Here is a 22012-nt window from a genome sequence, read left to right as displayed (position 1 = left end):
TCGCGTCCTGGCACTTCCATATGTTGGTAGTCATCCTCCTCTGGTGATGCGCACACTGGGGATCGCTCTGCGCATACTGGTGGGTGGATGTCTCTCTCTTCTCAGCTGCAGTATGGTCTGAGGCGGCGACAGAGGTAGTGTCAACTGACAGGATAGTCAGCTGACACTTAGGCAGGAGTTTATTTAACAGATAGAAATATAATGGATGCTGACCCTGGCTGGGAATGAACCCACGTCTCCGTCGGAGGCGATGCCCTTAACCTCCTTGCCGGTTTAATTCATCCGGCAAGGAGGCAGCGCGGTACTTTTTTGAATTTTTTTTTAAAATCATGTAGCAAGCCCAGGGCTCGCTACATGATAGCCGCTGAGCGGCGGGATCCCCCCACCCACTCCGATCGCCTTCGGCAATCAGAGTAAGCAGGAAATCCCGTTCAGAACGGGATTTTCTGCAGGGCTTCCCCGGTCGCCATGGCGACGGGGCAGGATGACGTCACCGATGTCATGGACGTCGAGACGTCACAGGGAATCCCGATCCGCCCCTCAGCGCTGCCTGGCACTGATTGGCCAGGCTGCGCAGGGATCTGGGGCGGGGGGCAGCTCGGCGCGGCGGGTAGCGCCGAATCGGCGGCGAGTGGCGGCGAGCGCGTACTACACGCAGCTAGCAAAGTGCTAGCTGCGTGTTGGAAAAAAAAATTATGCAAATTGGCCCAGCGGGGCCTGAGAAATCCTCCTGCGCAGGTTACCCCGAGCTGAGCTCGGGATAACCGGCAAGGAGGTTAACCAGTATGCTATAGCTGACACACAGTCAGGATGTTTTGCTGGTCAGTACTGGTTAGTCAGTTCCCATGGAAACTCAGAATCTATGCCGTTCGTATCAAAGTCTTTTTTCCAAAGCAGGACATCCAATGTGTGGAAGGCTAAGTGACTATTTTCTAGCTTTATCAATTATCTATAAGAAAAGATACAGAGTCAGATAGGATTAGCAATAGATTGGCAACCAGGCAAACATTCAAACTGAAAAGACAGCACATTTTCCTCTAAGCACCAATATGAACTAGAAGGGCCCACACAACAATATTCTGGAATTGATTTTTTTTTTGTGATTTTTTTTTTGTCCCATAACCAACCATTAAAGCCACCTTTGTCAATGTTGCTATTTGTACTGTGCAGTGACAAAGGGGACCCTGCAAGGCCAACAATTGTTGTCTTTAACGGTCAAATGATGTTTTTAGTGGTGGAACAATAAAACAGTTGCAGAATACCGGTATGCAGACCCTTCTTGCTCATATTGGATTTCCATCTGCTGCAGGTCCTGCAAGTGCCATGCTTAACTACAGGTGTGCGAACCTCTGACTCTTCTGCCTCTAAGCAGCTTCACTGTCCACAATTTGTTTCTCCCTTTATTTGTAAATAGGCTGCTCTGTAGCCTCCTCCATGCTCTCCATATACCCTGTGCTGTGGACATCTTTGCATGTGTCGTACTAGAGAACAGCAAGGATAGTGATTGGGGGTTAAAGGGAAGGTTCAAGCAAAATAAAAAAAATGAGTTTCACTTACCTGGGGCTTCTACCAGCCCCATGCAGCCATCCTGTGCCCTCGTAGTCACTTACTGCTGCTCCAGTCCCCCGCTGGCAGCTTTCCGACCCCGGAGGTCGGCGGGCCGCATTGCGTACATTTTTACGCATTCCCGCTAGTGTAGGAACATTAACATTATTAACATTAACATTAATGCGTAAACATTTATGCATTGAACCAGTAACGCGTAAAAATGTATGTGTTAATGTTCCTGCACTAGCGGGAATGCGTAAAAATGTACGCAATGCGGCCCGCCGACCTCCGAGGTCGGAAAGCTGCCAGCGGGGGATTGGAGCAGCAGTGAGTGACTACGAGGGCACAGGATGGCTGCATGGGGCTGGTAGAAGCCCCAGGTAAGTGAAACTCATTTTTTTATTTTGCTTGGACCTTCCCTTTAAGTTTAAAGGATTGACTGGTACTTCCACAACAGCAGCAATAAAGAGAAGATGGTGCAGATCCTAGAAGAAAAGATGATTTGTGCAGGTATGTATTTTTTAAGGTAAATATTGCCCTATCTTCCCCCTGTCAGGCAGGTTGCTAGGGACCTATACAGGCAATATAAACAAAGGACTACTCTGAGGCCATTGATGAAGGGTTAGTGGTAAAGAGAACAAATTCTGATTAGCATTAGACATATAAAAAGAGGGAGGGTTGAGTTAGTCACAGGTGAAGGCGTTAGGTTATGGCTCATAAATGTTGAGTTGTGTAAGGTTCAGGGGTTGTTTAGGCCTCCTAAAACAGAAATTACCACTGGTGATACTTAAATGACTCCATTATTGGGCACAGACATACTGTACGTACATTGCTGGCATGTATATCAAAACATACAACTACATTCCATTGGCACATTTAAAAAAGAAACCTCTTACCCGTTATCATTAAATACAGAAATGTAATTTTTTTCCCCAGCCCATGGCTTAAAATCGATGCATGTTTTCAATCTGTAGCGTTCAAAGGCTTGCAGTATAACAGCTTTGGCATTCATTTCTTCAATGAAAGAAAACAACCAGATTACAATATTTCACAAACTATTTTAATAGTAACAAACAAATAAAAATAAAATATATTGGTAATGGTTTGAAGCAATATAAATGCATTTAAAATGCAGAGTGACATGCAATGAATTCATACTTGCATAATAAAAGGTAAGAACTTCCTTGATGGTATTATACAAGGTTCACCACTGTTTACACATGTAAAACAACCAGCCGGTGTTGTCAGTCTTTTAACCGTAAGATTACAAATATGTTTTACATGGCTGTGAAGAATCAATCAATAACATAATCCAGCCCCCATCTCAGAATGTATTATTCTGTCTACGCATTTCTATGTATGTCTATGAAGAAAAAAGAAAATGGCAGGCATACAGTGCAGAGATGGATTATTGGCAGATCAAAAATTATGAAAAAAGGCCCACAACACAGCTGGTGGTTCCTGGAGGACCATTTGAGATAAGTTAAGCAAGGGGGATCTCATGTCCAAATAGCGTTCATTGAGAGTAAAATATATTATACATACCCAGACTATCCTCTAAGTAGTATGGTACGGTAAGTGGCCATCTGTACTTGTCTCCAGTGATTGAGTTTCGAGCATTTTTCTATAGAACAGAGATATTACTCTGGGCATCATATAAATGATATATTACAACATCCTTGATACAGATACTGTCCTGCTCCCTGCCATTTTCTATTCATGTTCAAAAGTAAATAGTTCAAATAGTAAATACAGCGCTCTAACATCAACCAGATATAAATCAAGATATTGCACACAGTCCCTTTGGCACACAAAAAAACACAGTCCTCTTTAAAGTCCATATGCACAGGTCTCCATATCGTTAGTATTAAACACGCTCACCAGAACGGATGGCTGATTAGTTATGATCAGCATATACAGCTTATGAAAGATGTCGTCTGATCCTCCTTTACACTTCTTCTCATATACACCAGATGCAATTGCTGACCATGTGAAGGACCAGCTAACAGCGCTCAGCATAAAGAGAAACCTTTTCACTCCAACAACAGAGTCTTCTCCCTTAAAAGACTCAAAGCGGAATCGCCATAGTGTATTATCATTTATTAAAAGATTTAAAATTAAGTAGTGCACTCACATTTGATAATAAAATTATGCGCATGTAATATAACCTCCTGTAGACGTCCTCCTTGCTGCCAAATTCGCGTCTCCACACAGCGCTACGAGGCCACGCCTTGTATAAGCTGTATATGCTGATCATAACTAATCAGCCATCCGTTCTGGTGAGCGTGTTTAATACTAACGATATGGAGACCTGTGCATATGGACTTTAACCACTTGAGGACCTAGCCTTTACCCCCCCTTAAGGACCAGCGCTGTATTTTCAGATCTGTGCTGGGTGGGCTCTACAGCCCCCAGCACAGATCAGCTGGCATGCAGAGCGATCAGATCGCCCCCCTTTTTTCCCCCCTAGGGGGATGATGTGCTGGGGGGGTCTGATCGCTTCTGCATGCTGTGGGTGTTGCGGGGGGGCACCTCAAAGCCCCCCTTCGCGGCGAAATTCCCCCCTCCCTCTCCTACCTGCTACCCCTCCGGTGATCGGGGCTGCACAGGACGCTATCCGTCCTGTGCAGCCAGTGACAGGCTGTCCCATGTCACATGGCGGCGATCCCCGGCCGCTGATTGGCCGGGGATCGCCGATCTGCCTTACGGTGCTGCTGCGCAGCAGCACCGTACAATGTAAACAAAGCGGATTATTTCCGCTTGTGTTTACATTTAGCCTGCGAGCCGCGATCGGCGGCCCGCAGGCTATTCACGGAGCCCCCAACCATGAATTGATAGGAAGCAGCCGCTGGCGCGAGCGGCTGCTTCCTGATTAATTAGCCTGCAGCCGGCGACGCAATACTGCGTCGCTGGTCCTGCAGCTGCCACTTTGCCGACGCGCGTTATGAGTGCGCGGTCGGCAAGTGGTTAAAGAGGACTGTGTTTTTTTGTGTGCCAAAGGGACTGTGTGCAATATCTTGATTTATATCTGGTTGATGTTAGAGCGCTGTATTTACTATCTGCAATCTTTACAGGGTGGCAATACACACTCAATCATATAGCGATCCATCCAACCAGGTTGAGGGGTTTAGTGAATGTGTAGGTGTTAGTTGTGCTGTTGATAGAGGAGCGCATATACCATTTTTCTCTTTAAATAGTTCAAATAAATGTGCATCAATTTCAGGCACTATTTTCAATGTTTTAAATAAGAAGCTCCTCTACAGTAAGTGTTGTGCACTTATAGTGCCACTGTTTATTTTACAGGTCCCATTTTCAGCTGAGCTTTTGTGGGATGGGGTTTTCCATTGCAGTGCTGATAGATTACCACTAATTATATAGTTGTGGTTCATTCTGGTGCCCAGTCAGATATTTTGGCACCAAGCTACCAACTCTGATGCTAAGTCCCTTTGACCCCAAATATCAGCAAAAGCTGACAATGAGTGTTTGGTTGACTTATCACTAATACTCCCCTTATTAAGGATAATATTTAGTTTGTCTGGGATTTATTACCATAGCCTAATTTTTATTATACCAAAGGGCCTGTTCAAGGTATCCGTTAAAAAGGGTGCCAGAGCCACCTGTGTAAAAATTAGCGTCTATAAGCAGTGTAAAGCGTGCCCGTTATTTTATTATAGCTTTATTGTGGAAATGTTTGTGACTACAATGCAGGAACTAATTTCTACCCTGTAAGTCCTTAATTCTGTGGCTACAGTGATCTCATTGAATACCATTTATATCTTTGACGTAAAATGCGGCTACACTGATCTCACCAAATGTGGGTTATATCTTTCAAAAATACGGGCTCTCCACCCACAGACACAAATGGCTTGAAAAGGTAAATAAAGCTGAGAATATGGAAGACAGAGGACACACAACAGACAAAGTCATCACTGGTCTACATAGGGTGGTTGAAGTGTAAAAATACTACCTACTCCCAGGGCTGGTTCTAGACTTTGTGCTGCTTGAGGCAAACTTGTGAGGATGCCCCCCCCCCCTCCCCCCGCACCCGACAATTTACTCTGCTTCATTTAACATTCTCACATGACATGCTGCAGCTCAACATGATAGCACACTGGCTGGCTGTGAGTCTGTGACAAACAAACTGTTCACCCTCAGCCACTCCATTCCTCCTCAATGACAACAGTGCCACCTCCTCCCTTCTGACGTGCATTGTGCAAGTCAAACGAAACACTGCTGCTCTCCTGCCTCCCCCTCCTCACTCACTGTCAGACTTCTCGCACAGCACAACAAGCTGCTTTTCCCCAATGATTACCTCTTTACCTCGCTCTCCTCTCACTTCTTCTCCTACTCATATTGCATGCTGTTAGTGTATACATAGTACCAACCTGCTGCCCCTGTAATCTCTGCACCTGATGCAAATTTCTCACCTTGCTTCATGAGAGAACTGGCCCTGCCTACTACACACAACCTTGTGTCAAGAAAATACATTATTAGGTTAGTCTGAGACTGTCTGAGTATTTTTAAGTAACTAGGGTTTACTCCAATAATGGGCTCTTGGGTAACTGGGAGACATACCCAGACAGTGGCAGAACCCGACCTCTCCTCACCCCATCTATCTCTATCTTTACGCTTGTCTTACTCTAAGTTTACTGTAAGTTTCTCCTCATCCAGGAATCTCCCTCTCTGCCCTACCTAGTTTTGTGCACCGACCTGTTTTTGTATATGACCCATTCATTTAGAGAAGGAATTCTCTGTATGAAAGGTTTTTTTTTAAAGCGGAACTGTAGATACTTTTTAAACACACTGTTTCACTTACCTGGGGCTTCTGCATGCCCCTAGCAGTCGTCCTGTCCCGTGTCGGTCCTCCACGAGTCTCCGTTATTCCGCCGCCACTCCGTTCCGTACCTTGACTTGTAAGTCGAGGCCAGCACAGCCCTGCCAAGCATATCTTTTCTTCACGTTCCCCTCTGCAATAGCGGTGAACGAGAAGAAAGGATACGCATGGCCAGTGGCGCAGTGGCCCGGCAGGAAAACTGAAAGTAGCTGACAGCGGGAGAACGGATGCTCGTGGAGGACCGGCGCGAGACAGGACGGCTGCTGGGGGCTAGGTAAGTAAAACAGTGTGTTGTTAAAGTATTTACAGTTCTGCTTTAAAGATATAGCTATTTCTTGGTGTAAATAGTGGGGAAATAACTTGAGCTCCCTCCCACTGTATTAGTGGATTTCTCCTCTACCTGCACTGTAACTTAGCAATATTTATACAGAACCCTAGGCAATGTTTATGGACCCTATATGGACTGGTTCCTTTTTGTTTTTCTTTTGTTTTTGATTTAGTTTTTTTTTCAATTTTTTAACTTGCAACTTGTTTTTTTTATGCCAGGTTATGTGATGTGATGATGTGATGATGTGATGATGTGCTGGGGGGGGGGGGTTAAGGTTAGGCACCACCAATATTAGGCATTAGGCACCACATCCAGCACCCTTTTATAAACAAAATCGCATCATCGGCTTCATCCAGTGCCCTTTTTTTCCAGGCACCTTTTTTACATGTACACCTGTTCCGTTCACAGACGTAGTGGTGCCAGATGGTGTAGAGTACTCAGCATATATTGGCCAAAAAATTGCTTAAAATCTGCATCAACTTACAATTAATTGCATCTCATTGACCATCCCATTGTGCATCTTGTCTGAGTTTTATTTTATTTTTTTATTTTTTTGTTTGTTTAGTTATGCCCTCAAATTTTAATAATACGTGAATGTAGGGTCATTTGGTATTATGCTTCTCTCCACAGACACTTGACAAAGTACAAAAGAAATAGGAAACACTGGGGGATGTTGCTTACCTTGCAAGCTAACTGTCAACAGTTTGGAAAGTAATATTTCACACACAGTATTTAAAGCAAATCACCAGCGACACTAGCTACTCACCTATGTAGTGGGAAGGCTCTGGACCCCATAGAACCTTCCCAGTCCTCTTTCTGTGCCCTCAGTTCACCGTTGTACCCTGTTTGAATTCCATGCCTTCAGGATCCCTAGGAAGGCCTCAGAAGCACTTGCATTCCTGAATGCTTCTAAAGACGTACACATACGTACTGCACCTGCGTGAGCCCAAACTCACGTGTGTGTGCAGTACGGATCCGCTTATCTTCAGAAGTACTCTGGGATGCCCAAATTACCATGCAGCTAAATCATAAGTACTAGTCCCGAAGGCATGTTTGACCAGCTGGTCTAATTACTTCAAAGGGCGGACAGCATTGGAAGGAGTGCACAAAGAGAGGACCAGAGCCTGCCCTCTCCATAGGTGAATATTGAGCTTTTTTCAGTGTTGCTTCATATTTGCTTTAAAATATAACTATTTTCACAATATACGGTACGTGGTCAAATAATTCTAACCTCATCAACTTTAATGTCTCCTTCAAACAGATCCAAGCCAGAAGCTGAAAGATAAATGAGAGAAGTTTATAATGCTAGTTGTATTTAAAAAAAGAAAAAAAAGAAAAAAAAAAGAAAGAAGAAGAAGCAGTTGGAGAAAACACAGGTAAAATCACTCTGATCAAATGTTCTGGGAATCGAATCCCCCAAGATGATTGAATTTAAATTGATTTTGACCAAAATGCATTTAAATTATTAATTGCTCAGGGTGGAGCAAGAGCCTTGGTCGATTGATGACCAATAGTCACATCAAACAGTGCAATACTGCAGTTCAATCTTATTTTAAAAGATTCTCTGCTGGCCTAGAATCTATTGAAAATCGATGTGCTGTGTTTGAATGGAAATGTTCACAAACTGGTCAGATTCTGATTAAAGGGATACTTAAGTCAACACGGAAAAATGAGTTTAACTCACCTGGGGCTTCCCTCAGCCCCCTGCAGCCGATCGGTGCCCTCGCAGCCCCGCTCCGATGCTCCTTGACCCGCCGGCGGTGACTTCTGGTTTCGCCGTCACCGGCCGACAGCCATGGGAACGTGAGTGAATCTTCGCGTTCCCAGCCACAATAGCACTCACAATAGCAGCATAGGGGGTGCTATTGTGGCTGGCAACGCGAAGAATCACTCGCATTCCCATGGCTGTTGGCCGGTGACGGCGAAACCGGAAGTCACCGACGGCGGGTCCAGGAGCATCGGAGCGGGGCTGCGAGGGCACCGATCGGCTGCAGGGGGCTGAGGGAAGCCCCAGGTGAGTTAAACTCATTTTTCCCCATTGACTTAAGGTTCACTTTAAAGAGTAATTAATCAGATTGGCTCAAAATTGAGCCGTGTATAGCTGAACAGTGATCTTATTCCTTAGTAGTGAATGCTCATATTCCTATCTCTGATATGGAAATATTTTTCCTTTAAATGTAAATAGGAAAGGTAGGTGGACATATGATAAATACATTTCTATTAGCAGGACTAAATCGGGCAGGTAAAAATGCAATGGTGATCTTCAGTTTAGTCTCAAGAGTCAAGACTATAGGGGTTTTTAGTAGGAACAGCACAAAATCTTTATTCTTCAGTAATGCAAAATCTTCTCGAATGCAGTCGTGAAATGTAAAAAGTAGGAGGACTATCCTGCTTTTTACTGGTGGCATTGGTGGACAGCACTTCTCGTGTTACTCGTGCACACATTTTCATCCCAGATTGCAGTTCCCTAACCCTGGTTTTACCCTGATATCTATACATTTGTGTGCCTCTGAGGAAGCGGCTTCTGGCCGTGAAACACATGTCAGGCAACCTATGGTTCTGTAAAACGGATCTTTGTATGAGCTTTTTACATTTTACGACTGCAATCGAGAAGATTTTACATTACTGAAGAATAAAGATTTTGTGCTGTTCTTACTAAACAACCCTATAGTCTTGAGACTGTTTTGTCTATACTTATTGCATAGTGTGTTGGGGTGGAACCATACAAAAATATTTTATTTGGAAATTTGTAAATATAAATGATAACTCATCAATTACTGTGTTAAGTAACCTGGGGGTATATGCAAAAAAAATGTGTAAAGCAGAGCTACAGGTGTAAAGTCTTACTACAAGATGAGTAGAGCAGAATGCAATACATTACATGCAATGCATCAATCACCCTCTACTTCTCATGCATAATTCTGATTAATGCAGTTTATCTCATACACCCTTGTATGAAAAGAGAAAAACATTTTATATGAAACAAGAACAGAGAATCCTTACCTTGATTTATGCTTATAATGTCCATATATTTTAGAACTTGACTACCATTTCCTTAAGGGAAAGCATAAATAAGTTAAAATTATAAAGCTGCATAGAGATTGAAAGACATGAAAATAGATTTATACAGCTGTATATGTTCATAAGTTGCATCCAGGTGCCTAACCCTTAACCCCTTGGTGGTGCCTAAACCTTAACCAATGCATTTACATATCACACACTGAGAGTGAGACACTTTGCTGAAATCAGATCAGCAATGCAACAGTAAGTGCAGTCAGACCCCAACCTACGTAGCAGGTGATTTGCTGGAAAAGACATGTATGAAACGGCAAAATAATAGTCTAGGTGAATCGACACATCCTATGCTATTAATAGGATGCATTCATACTGTCAACTGAATTGCGAATACAACGTGCACGGACTGGACAGCAAAAGTCCCAACCTGCTGCATTTTTACATCACGCTGCAAATGCCGCATATCAGACACAGTGTAAGCCTATGGGAATAGACAGTGTCTATTCTTCATTAGGCCATATGAAAAATCACCTGTCCTGTGGATTTTCAGTTCCACCCAGTGGCGTAGCATTAGGGGTTGCATAGGTAGCGACCGCATCAGGACCCCTGGGCCAGAGGGGCCCCATGGGGCCCTTCCTAAACCAAAGTATAAGCTGTTTATTGGTCCTGTGCTGGTAATAATCACTTCTAAAGATGTTTTGAATTGTAGTAATCATTAAACTGTTCCCCATCCCCTTCTTGCACCTCTAATACAGTAGATGACCTTGGCAGGTTTTGTTGCGCCGTATCAATTATTTTGTATAGAGTGCTTGGGAGTGCCCCAATGTAAAACTCACACCGGGGCCCATAGCTCCCTAGCTACGCCACTGGTTCCACCGCTGCTGTGTGGTCCACTGCAGGGGATTTGTGACCTGAAGAAACCTCATTGGTTTGGGAAAAACCAATGGGAATCCTGCTGCAACAGGAAAATTTTCATCGGTTCACGGTGAACCATTGAGAATCCTCCCTGATGCTAGGTAGGATTCACATAGATTTTTTTAGAATTCAACAAGAAAACCCCATGCTCCCTGGGCTCCGGAACACGATGTGGACAAAAGAAGACAGTAGTGGATGATGGGAGAAGCTGCAGATGGTACGGCGGACTAGCGGACTAAAAGCGTGGTTGGAAACGGAAAGAAATGTGAACAACACCAGTGCATCGTGATCAGATGTGCTTACCTCACTGTTTCCACATCCTCTGCATTTGCATCGCAATGTGAACAAGCCCTCAGGCCACAATTCCATCCACATGCTGTGTGCGATGCAGGTGACTCTGCATTGCAAGGCGATTCTCCCCGATGCGTTTGTGATCCTATTCAGTGAATACACAGGAGTGCATGCAAACAAATGATGTCAATCTTCTGTGAATCGCAAGGCACGGATGAGGACGTCAGACAGTGCAGTCTATGCACTTCTGGTGTCCCTGCAAATCACATCACTGCATGTTGCTGAAAAAGCAATCAGCAGCGCACAGATGGAAACAAGGCCTTGGACGGGTACACTTAAAAATGGCGCAAGGTGTAAAATGGTGCACCATTCCATAAAATGTATCATAAAACGCTATTTACCGTTTTACCGTTTTAATGTAAATACATTAAAATGGTAAATAGCGTTTTAAGATACATTTATTGGCAGAACGGTGAACCATGAAAAATGCAGGAGTCCTGCAGCCAGCCAATCACCATGCGGGGACTGAAGCCACATGGTGATTGGCTGCCTACAGGTGCCTGATGATGGAGGGGCGGCTCACTCCCCTACCCTACCGCCTCCCTCCTTCCTTATGCTGAGTCCTGATGAGAGTTTAGTCACCTGGCTCTCGCCATTCCACTGACAAGATCTCCCTTCAGTCAGGGGCACCTCTAGCTACTTAATACTGAGGGTACCTCTGGCTACCTAATGCTAAGGGGCACCTCTAGCTACCTATGACGGGCAAGGGAACTAAGAGAAGTGACAGCTGGGCCAGCCAGCACACTTGCGGTGCAGTATGGCGGGGGTATGTGGGTTCCTGGAGGATGAAGTCTAGGGTGTCAGGACATCTGTGCCTATAGGCTACTGTGATGTAAATCCAGGCCCGCATGCAACACTACGTTTTTGTAACGCAGCTCAGCACAGCGCATAGATGTGAACCAGGTACATTTAATTACATGAAAAATCAATACCTTGCAGACCGCACAGCTCAATGTGCTGTGAAAAGCGCACAGAAACGGCCGTGATGTGAACAAGGCCTAATAGTGGTGGTTGCCTGCTGTAATGCAACCAACTCTTGGGAGCAGAATTTCTACTCTTCACAATTCTACTCAACTCTACTACCAATATACCACATTTTGAGGTACTTTGGATGCAATCTCTGGTTATTTCGTTTTTAAGGCATTCTTTTGCAGAGCTGTATCAGTCAATATGTTGGAGATTTTGTTCCATTAAGACTCCAGTAAGCATTTCTTTTTAGAGATGATAAACAGTGACACTCACCAGCTTTGTTAAACACAGGCTGAAAAATATGGAAAAAAAAACACAATTATTATTATAGAAAAATAAAGTCCTAGGCCTGGGACCCACTGGCAGCGCTTTTTTGAGCGCTTTGTGATTTGAAAAGCTCTTGCTAATGTAATGCTATGGGTGTGATCCCACTTTCTAAAAAATCCCCATAGCATTACATGAGCAAATGCTTTAAAAATCACAAGCACTTAGCATTGCTAGTAGGTTGCAGGCCTAACATAATATTAAAAGACTCATGTACAGTGTATGGTGTAAGCTTTGACAATGAAGCAATGCTGTTTTCTTGTATTACTGCTGCTCCCATAAACTATTCTGATCACTCTACTGGCTTGGGGTATTTTTTATTAATTATTACCATTATCCTTTATGAAGCACCAACAAAATTGCAGCACTGTACCAAAGAGGAGAAGAAAGGTGGCAAGGTGGCACCAGCAAGGATGGCAAAAATTAATGTTTTCTGACAAGAAATAACCAAAACGCCGATAAACACTACCCCCTTAGAAGCAATTTTCGGTTTAATAGAAAATAGCCAAAAGAAAAGCATGGGCCAAGTAAAAGAAGTAGGGTCACTGATTGCTCACAGTATGATCGCTAAAGCACGGAAGAACTGTCACTGGGAGAATGGATGGGGGGGGGGGGGGGGGGGGACTTTTTCAAAATCTTCTTCATTGTAACTTCTGATGTTTCGCTTCTGATAATTTTATGTTTTAAGTTATCTATGAAAAATAATTAAAAAAGAGCATTTATAGATGGAAACTAATACTCCAGACAAAGGAATGCTGCAATGAAGCTTATATTGCAGTCTGGAAATGGAAAGAGCAATGGCTGAGTTCTCAGAAAAAATAAATAAATAAAACTATAGAGGAGAAGAGAACTCATTTCCATTAGCCTTAAAATCTGTCCTGTGGAAGAAAACAGAATACAGCAGGTGAGAGAGCCATGCCCATGAGCTTTTGGGATGATGGTTTTCCATAACAAAAACATTTGCAAACATGCATTTGTGTCACGGTTTTTGCATTCATGCATTATTGTGCAAGACCTTTAAGCTAAGGTCAGTTGGGTTGAAATGGACCATAGGAATCAAGTTTGTGTGTCAGGATTCGTGAATGATCCTGTATTTGCAAACAGACATCAGAATGATTTATGTGCTTGCATGTCTTCAAAGGTAGAACAAGATATTAAGGGGTTGATTCATGAAGCTGCGCTGCGGCTGCGACAGCAGCACAGCTTAATGACAGCAGTGGGAGGTAATAATCTCCAGCACACACTATGCTGCCACAGCGTACTCTGCTAAATTACGCTCTGCTCCAATTGTTTAACCAGCTGTAGCAGTGCAGCTTAATGAATTAACTCCTATCTTAGCTTGATTTACAGGTTTAAGAGCATTAAAGAGACACTGAAGCAAAAAAATAAAAAAATAAATTATGATATAATCATTTGTATGTGTAGTACAGCTAAAAAATAACACTTTAGGGGACGAGACATACATCTAATATTGTTTCCAGTACAGGAAGAGTTAAAGAGACTCAAAGATGACACATACTGCAGTTTTTTTTACTTTCCTCCAGCCCCATAAGCATGGATGTGTCACTCGCCGTCCTCCTCAGTGCCGCCGTTTTCCCGCTGTCAACCCCCGGTACGCGGCTCAGTTGGACTCAGTCTAACTGAGTGACGTCAGCCAGGGCCTTCTGCGCAATAGGTCCGCGCATGCGCAGAAGGTCCGCCGCTGGCGTCACTGAGCCGCGTACCGGGGGAGATTGCGGGAGAACGGCGGCGCTGAGGAGGACGGTGAGGGACACATCCAGGCTTATGGGGCTGGAGGAAGCCCCAGCTAAGTAAAAAAAACTGCAGTATGTGTCATCTCTGAGCCTCTTTTAGAAACTCCAGTTATCTATGCAAAAGAGCAATTGAGTCACAGAGAGCTCTGTCTTCTGAAGCTTGTTATCTCAACTGTCAGTCACTGTATTTTCTTTTACTCTCCAGAGGACAGGTCAATAGTTCACTGGCCTGCTCTGTAAAAACATTTAGAATGCGGAGTAGTGTGCAAACTGCAAATATTAGAGAATGATGAAATATTATAAAAAAAACACTATATAACTGAAAATAAAAATATGGCCAGGAGGCCGCAATAGCAGCATAGGGGGAGATATTATGGCTGCGAACACGAAGAATTACTCGCGTTCCCATGCCTGTCGGCCGGTGACGGCCAAACCGGAAGTGTTCGCAGGCATGTCCTGGAGCATCAGAGCGGGGCTGCGAGGGCACCGATCAGCTGCAGGGGGCTGAGGGAAGCCCCAGGTGAGTAAATCTCATCTTTTTTCATAGACTTAAGGTTCACTTTAAGTGCTCTCTTTCTTGCTGACTGACATAGGCAGAGTAGGGACCAAATCTATGGAGGTAGCCTCGATGTTGGTGATAGTGAATTGGTCTCATATGAAATGCTACTGCACTGCAGTCCATTTTGGAGACTAGTAGGTAGGTTGCAAATCGTAGGATGTTAGAGTTCTACTTTGCTGTGAGTGTGTTCAAAGAGGTTAATCATTGTTTGCAAATTGACCGCTCCCCTCTGCACCTCCTTTTCCATAAATTAGAGGCAAACTTAAAGAGAAACTCCAACCAAGAAATGAACTTTATCCCAATCAGTAGCTGATACCCCCTTTTACATGCGAAATATATTGATTTTCACAAACAGACCATCAGGGGGCGCTGTGTGACTGATTTTGTGCTGAAACCTCTCCCACAAGAAGCTCTGAGTACCGCGTTACTCTGGGCAAACTGCCACAATGTAACAATGTTCACAGACAGGAATTAGCTGTTTACAGCTGTCTCTAACAGCCAAAACAGCTAGGAGCAGCTACATAACCTGCCCACAGTAAAAATGTCACCATGTAATAAATGTCAGAATGTAAATCGGGGAGAGGAAAGATTTTACAATGAGCAAACACTGACTAAATCATTTATACATAATTATTGTAAAAATGAAGCACTTTTTTTTATTACATTATTTTCACTGGAGTTCCTCTTTAAGATACATACAGTACTTCAGCATAGAGAAACCTCTGGATGATCCAGAGGATTCTCTGATCCTCCTGCAGCCCACCAATGCATGCCCTCTTCTTCTTCAAGTCTATGTTCCCGTCCATCTACGAGCATGACCACACTGTACGCAATGACAGCGCACTTCAGCGCAGTCGTATCCTGGATATTACCTCTGAATAATCTATAGGTTTCCCCCAACCTCCTTGCCCCCACCAATCCAGTGCTGGGATCTTCCAAATATACAGTATTTTACAAGAGTTTGTCGAATCAACAGGAGCGTGATCTAGGACGCGCTCCGCCAGGCAGCGCAGGCGTACTACTCCGGGTCAGTGCGACCCGGAAGTAGTAAAAGCCCAAGGGATTTGAAGATGTTCACCGGCGAACGGTTCGAGAACCGTTCGCCACATCTCTTATCTACATTGGGATTCAAAAGTTTGGCCAACCTTGTTAATCATCATGATTTTCCTGTGTAAATCATTGGTTGTTATGATAAAAAATGCCAGTTAAATATATCATATAGGAGACACACACAGTGATATCTGAGAAGTGAAATTAAGTTTATTGGATTTACAGAAAGTGCACAATAATTGTTAAAATTAAATTAGGCAGGTGCATACATTTGGCCACTGTTGTCATTTTATTGATTCCAAAACCTTTAGAACTAAATATTGGAACTCAAATTGGCTTGTTAAGCTCAGTGACCCCTGACCTACATACACAGGTGAATGCAATTATGAGAAAGAGTATTTAAGTGGGTCAATTGTAAGTTTCCCTCCTCTTTTAATTTTCTCTGAAGAGTAGAAACATGGGGGTCTCAAAACAATTCAAATGACCTGAAGACAAAGATTGTTCACCATCATGGTTTAGAAGAAGGATACAGAAAGCTGTATCAGAGATTTCAGCTGTCTGTTTCCACAGTTAGGGACATACTGAGGAAATGGAAGACCACAGGCTCAGTTCAAGATAAGGCTCGAGGTGACAGACCAAGACTAATCTCGAATAGATAGAAGCGACGAATGGTGAGAACAGTCAGAGTCAACCCACAGACCAGCACCAAAGACCTACAACATCATCTTGCAGAAGATGGAGTCACTGTGCATCGTTCAACCATTTGGCACACTTTACACAAGGAGATGCTGTATGCGAGTTATGCAGAGGAAGCCTTTTCTCCACCCACAGCCCAAACAGCGCCGCTTGAGGTATGCTAAAGCACATTTGGACAAGCCAGCTTCATTTTGGAATATGGTGCTGTGGACTGATGAAACTAAAATTGAGTTATTTGGGCATAACAAGGGGCGTTATGCATGGAGGAAAAAGAACACAGCATTCATAGAAAAACACCTGCTACCAGAGTCGGGACGAGGTCCTCCAGCACCCAAGGCTGAGACTCTAAAGTGCGCCGCTCCATACCTCCCACCCCAGCTGTCACACACTGATTGCTATTAGACTAAGAGGCACCCCATGGACCCCAACACCTTAATCTCTAGTTAATCTGTCTTGCAGTCACTGCCATGTATCCTCTATTTTTCTCTGCTTCAAACACAATAGGGGAATGATAGCTGAGTGAGTTGTGTGCCCCCTCCCGTACACTGCGCCCCTGAGGCTGGAACCTCTCTCGCCTCTGCCTCGGCCCGGCCCTGCCTGCTACCTACCTTAAAATATGGAGGTGGTTCCATCGTGCTGTGGGGCTGTGTGGCCAGTGCAGGGACTGGGAATCTTGTCGAAGTTGAGGGATGCATGGATTCCACTCAGTATCAGCAGATTCTGGAGACCAATGTCCAGGAATCAGTGACAAAGCTGAAGCTGCGCCGGGGCTGGATCTTTCAACAAGACAACGACCCTAAACACTGTTCAAAATCCACTAAGGTATTCATGCAAAGAAACAAGTACAACGTTCTGGAATGGTCATCTCAGTCACCAGATCTGAATTAAATTGAAAATCTGTGGTGTGAGTTAAAGAGAGCTGTCCATGCTCGGAAGCTATCAAACCTGGATGAACTGGAGATGTTTTGTAAAGAGGAATGGCCCAAAATACCTTCAACCAAAATCCAGACTCTCATTGGAACCTACAGTAAGTTTTTAAAGGCTGTAATTACTGCAAGATGAGGATCTACTAAATATTGATTTCATTTCTTTTTTTGTGGTGCCTAAATTTATGCCCCTGCCTAATTTTGTTTAAACAATTATTGAGCACTTTATGTCAATTCAATAAACTTAATTTCACTTCTTAAATATCACTGTGTGTGTCTCCTATATGATATACAGTATTTAACTGACTTTTTAATCGTAACAACCAACGATTTATACAGAACAATCATGACGATTAACAAGGTTTCCCGAACTTTCGCATGCCACTGTATTTGCCATAAATACCTCACAATCCTTGAAAGATCCCTTGTTATTAATGTATCTGGATGACACTTATATTTTCAAAGAAAATTATCTCTACTACCTACTGACTGTATGTTTTAAGCAAGGGCGTCCACACGTCGGGCAAATTGGGGAGGCTGCCTCCCCCTGGCCGCCCTCCCTTTCCCCCGGCCGAATCAGTGGCGGCACCCCTTGGTAACCCCCCACCGGGGGGAGCAGCAGGCACAGCGGCGGAGAAGGGGAGATGTCTCCCCCCCCTTCCCTCACCTTGGGGCTCCCCCTTACTTGCTCCCTCCTCCATAATTCAGTGGCGGGCAGCAGCGGAGCCGAACACTTCCTCTATTCCCTGCACGCAAGGAAGATTCTGTGCGCACTGCCCCCAGGCTGCCAGCCACTTAATTATAGAGGGGGTACCGAGGTAGGCTGAGTCCCAAGGTGAGGGAAGGGGAGATGTCCCCCCTTCCCCGCCACTGTCCCTACTGGCTGCACCTGTTACTACCTAAACTGGGGGGTCCCTGTCACTACTTGAACTGGTGGGCTCCTGTCACTACCTAAACTAGGAGGTCCCTGTCACTACCTGAACTGGGGGGGGGGGGTCCCTTTCCCTACCTGAACTGGTGGGCTCCTGTCACTACCTAAACTGGGGGTCCCTGTCACTACCTGAACTAGGAAGGCTCGTGTCACACCTAAACTGTGGGGTCCCTGTCATTACCTGAACTGGGGGGCTCCTGTCACTACCTAAACTGTGGGGTCCCTGTCATTACCTGAACGGGGGGCTCCTGTCACTACCTAAACCGTGCAATCCCTGTCACTACCTGAACTGGGGGGCTCCTGTCACTACCTAAACTGGGGGGTCCCTGTCACTACCTGAACTGGGGGGGGGGTCCCTGTCACTACCTGAACTGGGTGGGTCCCTGTCACTACCTGAACTGGGGGGGGGCTCCTGTCACTACCTGAACTGGGATGTCCCTGTCACTACCTGAACTAGGGGGGCTCGTGTCACACATAAACTGTGGGGTCCCTGTCATTACCTGTACTGGGGGGCTCCTGTCACTACCTAAACCGTGCGGTCCCTGTCACTACCTGAACTGGGGGGCTCCTGTCACTACCTAAACTGTGGGGTTCCTGTCACTACCTGAACTGGGGGGCTCCTGTCACTACCTGAACTGGGGGGGGGGGGGCTCCTGTCACTACCTGAACTGGGGGGTCCCTTTCACTACCTGAACTGGGGGGCTCCTGTCACTGCCTAAACTGTGGGGTCCCTGTCATTACCTGAACTGGGGGGCTCCTGTCACTACCTAAACTGTAGGGTCCCTGTCACTACCTGAACTGGGGGGCTCCTGTCACTACCTGAACTGGGGGGCTCCTGTCACTACCTGAACTGGGGGGCTCCTGTCACTACCTGAACTGGGGGTTCCCTGTCACTACCTGAACTGGGGGGCTCCTGTCACTACCTAAACTGTGGGGTCCGTTTCACTACCTGAACTCTGGTCTAGTCAGTGCGGTCAGACCAGCGACGCACAGATCTCCCTCTCGCGCAGGGAATAGAGGAAGTGTTCCGCTCCACTGCCGCCCTCTGCCAGCCTCTTAATTATGGGGGGCCGGTTCCGGGCGAGTACTTGCAGGAACTCTGAGATTGGGGTCCACACTGACAGTCTCTGGCGTAACTGTTGCAACAGGGCCCGCAGGATGCTCAACCTCTGTACGCTCAGAATCTTCAGTCTCTGGTTCCCCTTGACTTGGGTCAGATGAGCTGGTATCCACTTCAGCGGATAGATCCGGCTCCCGCAGTTGCTGGGTATCCGATTGGAACAAGTCCGTTACCAGGTCCTGGTGTTTCTTGCGGCCGACGTCAATGCCTCTCGCTTGGGAAAGAGTTTGCAGGTCCACCAGGCACATTTTCTTGTAGTTCCCGGACATTTCTACGCCAAATAAAATAAAACTTTTGGGGAGGGGTACTGGCTACACAGTCTCTCTGTATATATAAAAAATATATTGCATTCCAGCTACACCAACGAATTTTGTTTCTTGATAGCGCTAGCGCTATCTTAGATATTTTGAGCACAACACAGATCCCAACCACTGCCAAACACTGTCACAGGAGCCCTGGTGGCCATACCGCAAATTGTCTTCAAATCGGTTTCAGCACACAGACCATGCAAACTGTGGTCGCAATCGGTGCACAGAAGTCGACTGAATTTGAGCAGCAGCCTGACCAGAAGGGAGCTTGTGAGGTTACGGTACTTACAAAATACACTTTATTTCAGGGTATCTGCCACCACCACTGGTATGGGCCAGTGGACCCTACCGACTGACTGACTAAACCTGCAAATAAAAAGGGTTAAACACACTCTATTCTGTCTCGCTAGCAACAACAGTAGCGTCTCTTCAGAAGTCTGGGTTCAGCTTGTGTGGCTGAGTAGCAGGGTAGCGGAACAGTGAACGACTTTGATAAAGTCTTTATTCACGTGCAGTATAAATAATTCATATATACAGAAAATTATTAAAATCAACAATTATTGAAACATTAATAGCCAGTATGAAATAAAAAAGGAGAAAATACTTAGAGACCAGGTTTTGAATAGGCTTCCTGCTGGGAGTAGTTCCTTGCTCTCCCTGTATGAAAAGGCTCACCAAATGGAGGTAATTAAAATAAACATTCTCCTGGACACAGGCCTGGCACAAGCTAATTAACACATCAAAAGACATCCTGCATCTAAGTACTGCTAGCCCAGATTGATTGCAGATGCTCCTACACAACCAATCTAGATTTTAGCAAGTCACTGGCAATCGGTGCAATAAACCGATTGCGATTGCGTTCTCGTTTCTCATGGCTGTTCCGTGACAATCACCACCAGCCAACTAGCCCAGAATCACTGCCAAAAAGGCCACAGCATCACCACCAGTCAGGCCAGCATTTACTCCAACCAGCCAGGCCAGCCCAGCATCACCGCAGGCCAGGCCAGCCCAGCATCACCGCCAGCCAGGCCAGCCCATCATCACCGCCAGCCAGGCCAAGCCAGCATCACCGCCAGCCAGGCCACAGCATCACTGCCAGGCCTTTCAGCCCCCACATCATCCCCAATCCAGCCAAAAACAGTATTGCCAGGCTAGCCAGGCACAGTAGCCAGTAGAGGAGAATTCAGAAGCCAGGTGAGAGGTGTCTACCGTATTAATGGGGCATTCTGCATATTTTTGTGAAATGCTGTCTATTTATGTGCCTCAATGACTGCTGAATTTGTCTTGTTGGGGGCCTCATGGCTACTGAATTTGTCTTGTTGGGGGGCCTCATGGCTACTGAATTTGTCTTGATGGGGGCCTCATGATTTGTTGAGGGCCTCATGTTTGCTGAATTTGTCTTGTTGGGGGCCTCATGATTGCTGAATTTGTCTTGTTGGGGGCCTCATGATTGCTGAATTTGTCTTGTTGGGGGTCACATGATTGCTAACTGCGAGACTATGGGAAAAGCTGAATCATCATCATATGAGACAATAGCATTAAACCTACTTTTTTAGCTTTTTAAAACAGAAAATTAAAACTGGGAGGTTCTAAAAAGATGAATACATTTTTCAGGAGTAGGATGGATGAAATTGTTTATCTTCACAGTTTATTTTAAACTTGGATTTTCCATAATGTTCCTGTATGAGTTAAAACGTTTGTATTTAGTTTAAATTGCTGTGTTGGCACTTTGTGATAGATAAGTGACTTTTGGGTTGCAGTTTGAGCACTCGGCCTCCAAAAGGTTCGCCACCACTGTCCTAGTCTAATGTCCCACCATTGCTAAGGTATGTAAATTTGGCTCCACCCGTGACTACACCCATATTCTGGTCCATGACCACACCCATTTTTGGCAGCCGGCCAGCGTGCCCCCTTTGTGCCCCTCCCCCATACATTTGAACCTGGAGCTGCCACTAGGTTTTTGCTGCAATCCTGTCTGTTTGTTGTTGAATTTGCAGGGCCGGATTTCAGCAAAGGCCAGCCAGACCGTGGCCTAGGGCTATTAAATTGCAAGGGCGCACTGTGGGCAGCAAGCTGGTTCTGGCAGTTTACCTGCTTAAAAATGTGCAGCCAGCCTGACCCGATCCGTGGCCGCCCCGCTTCCGAGTTTCCTGCACATAGCTACAGTGGCCGGATCTGGCATTCAGGCATGTATGGGGCTGTGAGAGGTGATGACGCTGCAGGCATTGATGCCTATGCCTGCAGCCTGTCACTCTCTTAGTGATGGGTCGTTCGCGAACGAACCAGCTCTAAGAGCCGGCTCTTTGCTGCGAACCACAAGAGCCTACTCCCACTTTGAGGAGAGCCGGTGCCTCAGCCACCCCACATAGTCCTGCTTTGCTATG

At 45.4% G+C, this 22012-nt stretch overlaps 1 protein-coding gene across 1 annotated transcript in view; it reads right to left on the bottom strand.

Annotated features, from left to right (window-relative positions):
• Positions 1-21765, bottom strand: part of LOC137519411 (meprin A subunit beta-like) — a 74518-nt gene extending 52753 nt beyond the window's left edge. Inside the window, exons 1-6 of the mRNA XM_068238366.1 lie at positions 21720-21765; positions 12234-12252; positions 9714-9764; positions 7942-7985; positions 3094-3172; positions 2445-2562 (exon numbers count right to left, since the gene is read on the bottom strand). Of these exons, the coding sequence (XP_068094467.1) occupies positions 2445-2562; positions 3094-3172; positions 7942-7985; positions 9714-9738 (266 nt within the window). The 5' untranslated portion in view covers positions 9739-9764; positions 12234-12252; positions 21720-21765. The remainder of the gene's footprint in view (positions 1-2444; positions 2563-3093; positions 3173-7941; positions 7986-9713; positions 9765-12233; positions 12253-21719) is intronic.
• Between the last annotated feature and the right edge of the window lie 247 nt (positions 21766-22012).

The sequence above is a fragment of the Hyperolius riggenbachi genome, chromosome 5 (genome assembly GCF_040937935.1).
Source record: "Hyperolius riggenbachi isolate aHypRig1 chromosome 5, aHypRig1.pri, whole genome shotgun sequence".
Taxonomy (NCBI): Eukaryota; Metazoa; Chordata; class Amphibia; order Anura; family Hyperoliidae; genus Hyperolius; species Hyperolius riggenbachi.
The sequence above is the reverse complement of the archived record's forward strand: the minus strand, read 5'-3'. Positions and strand labels throughout refer to the sequence as shown.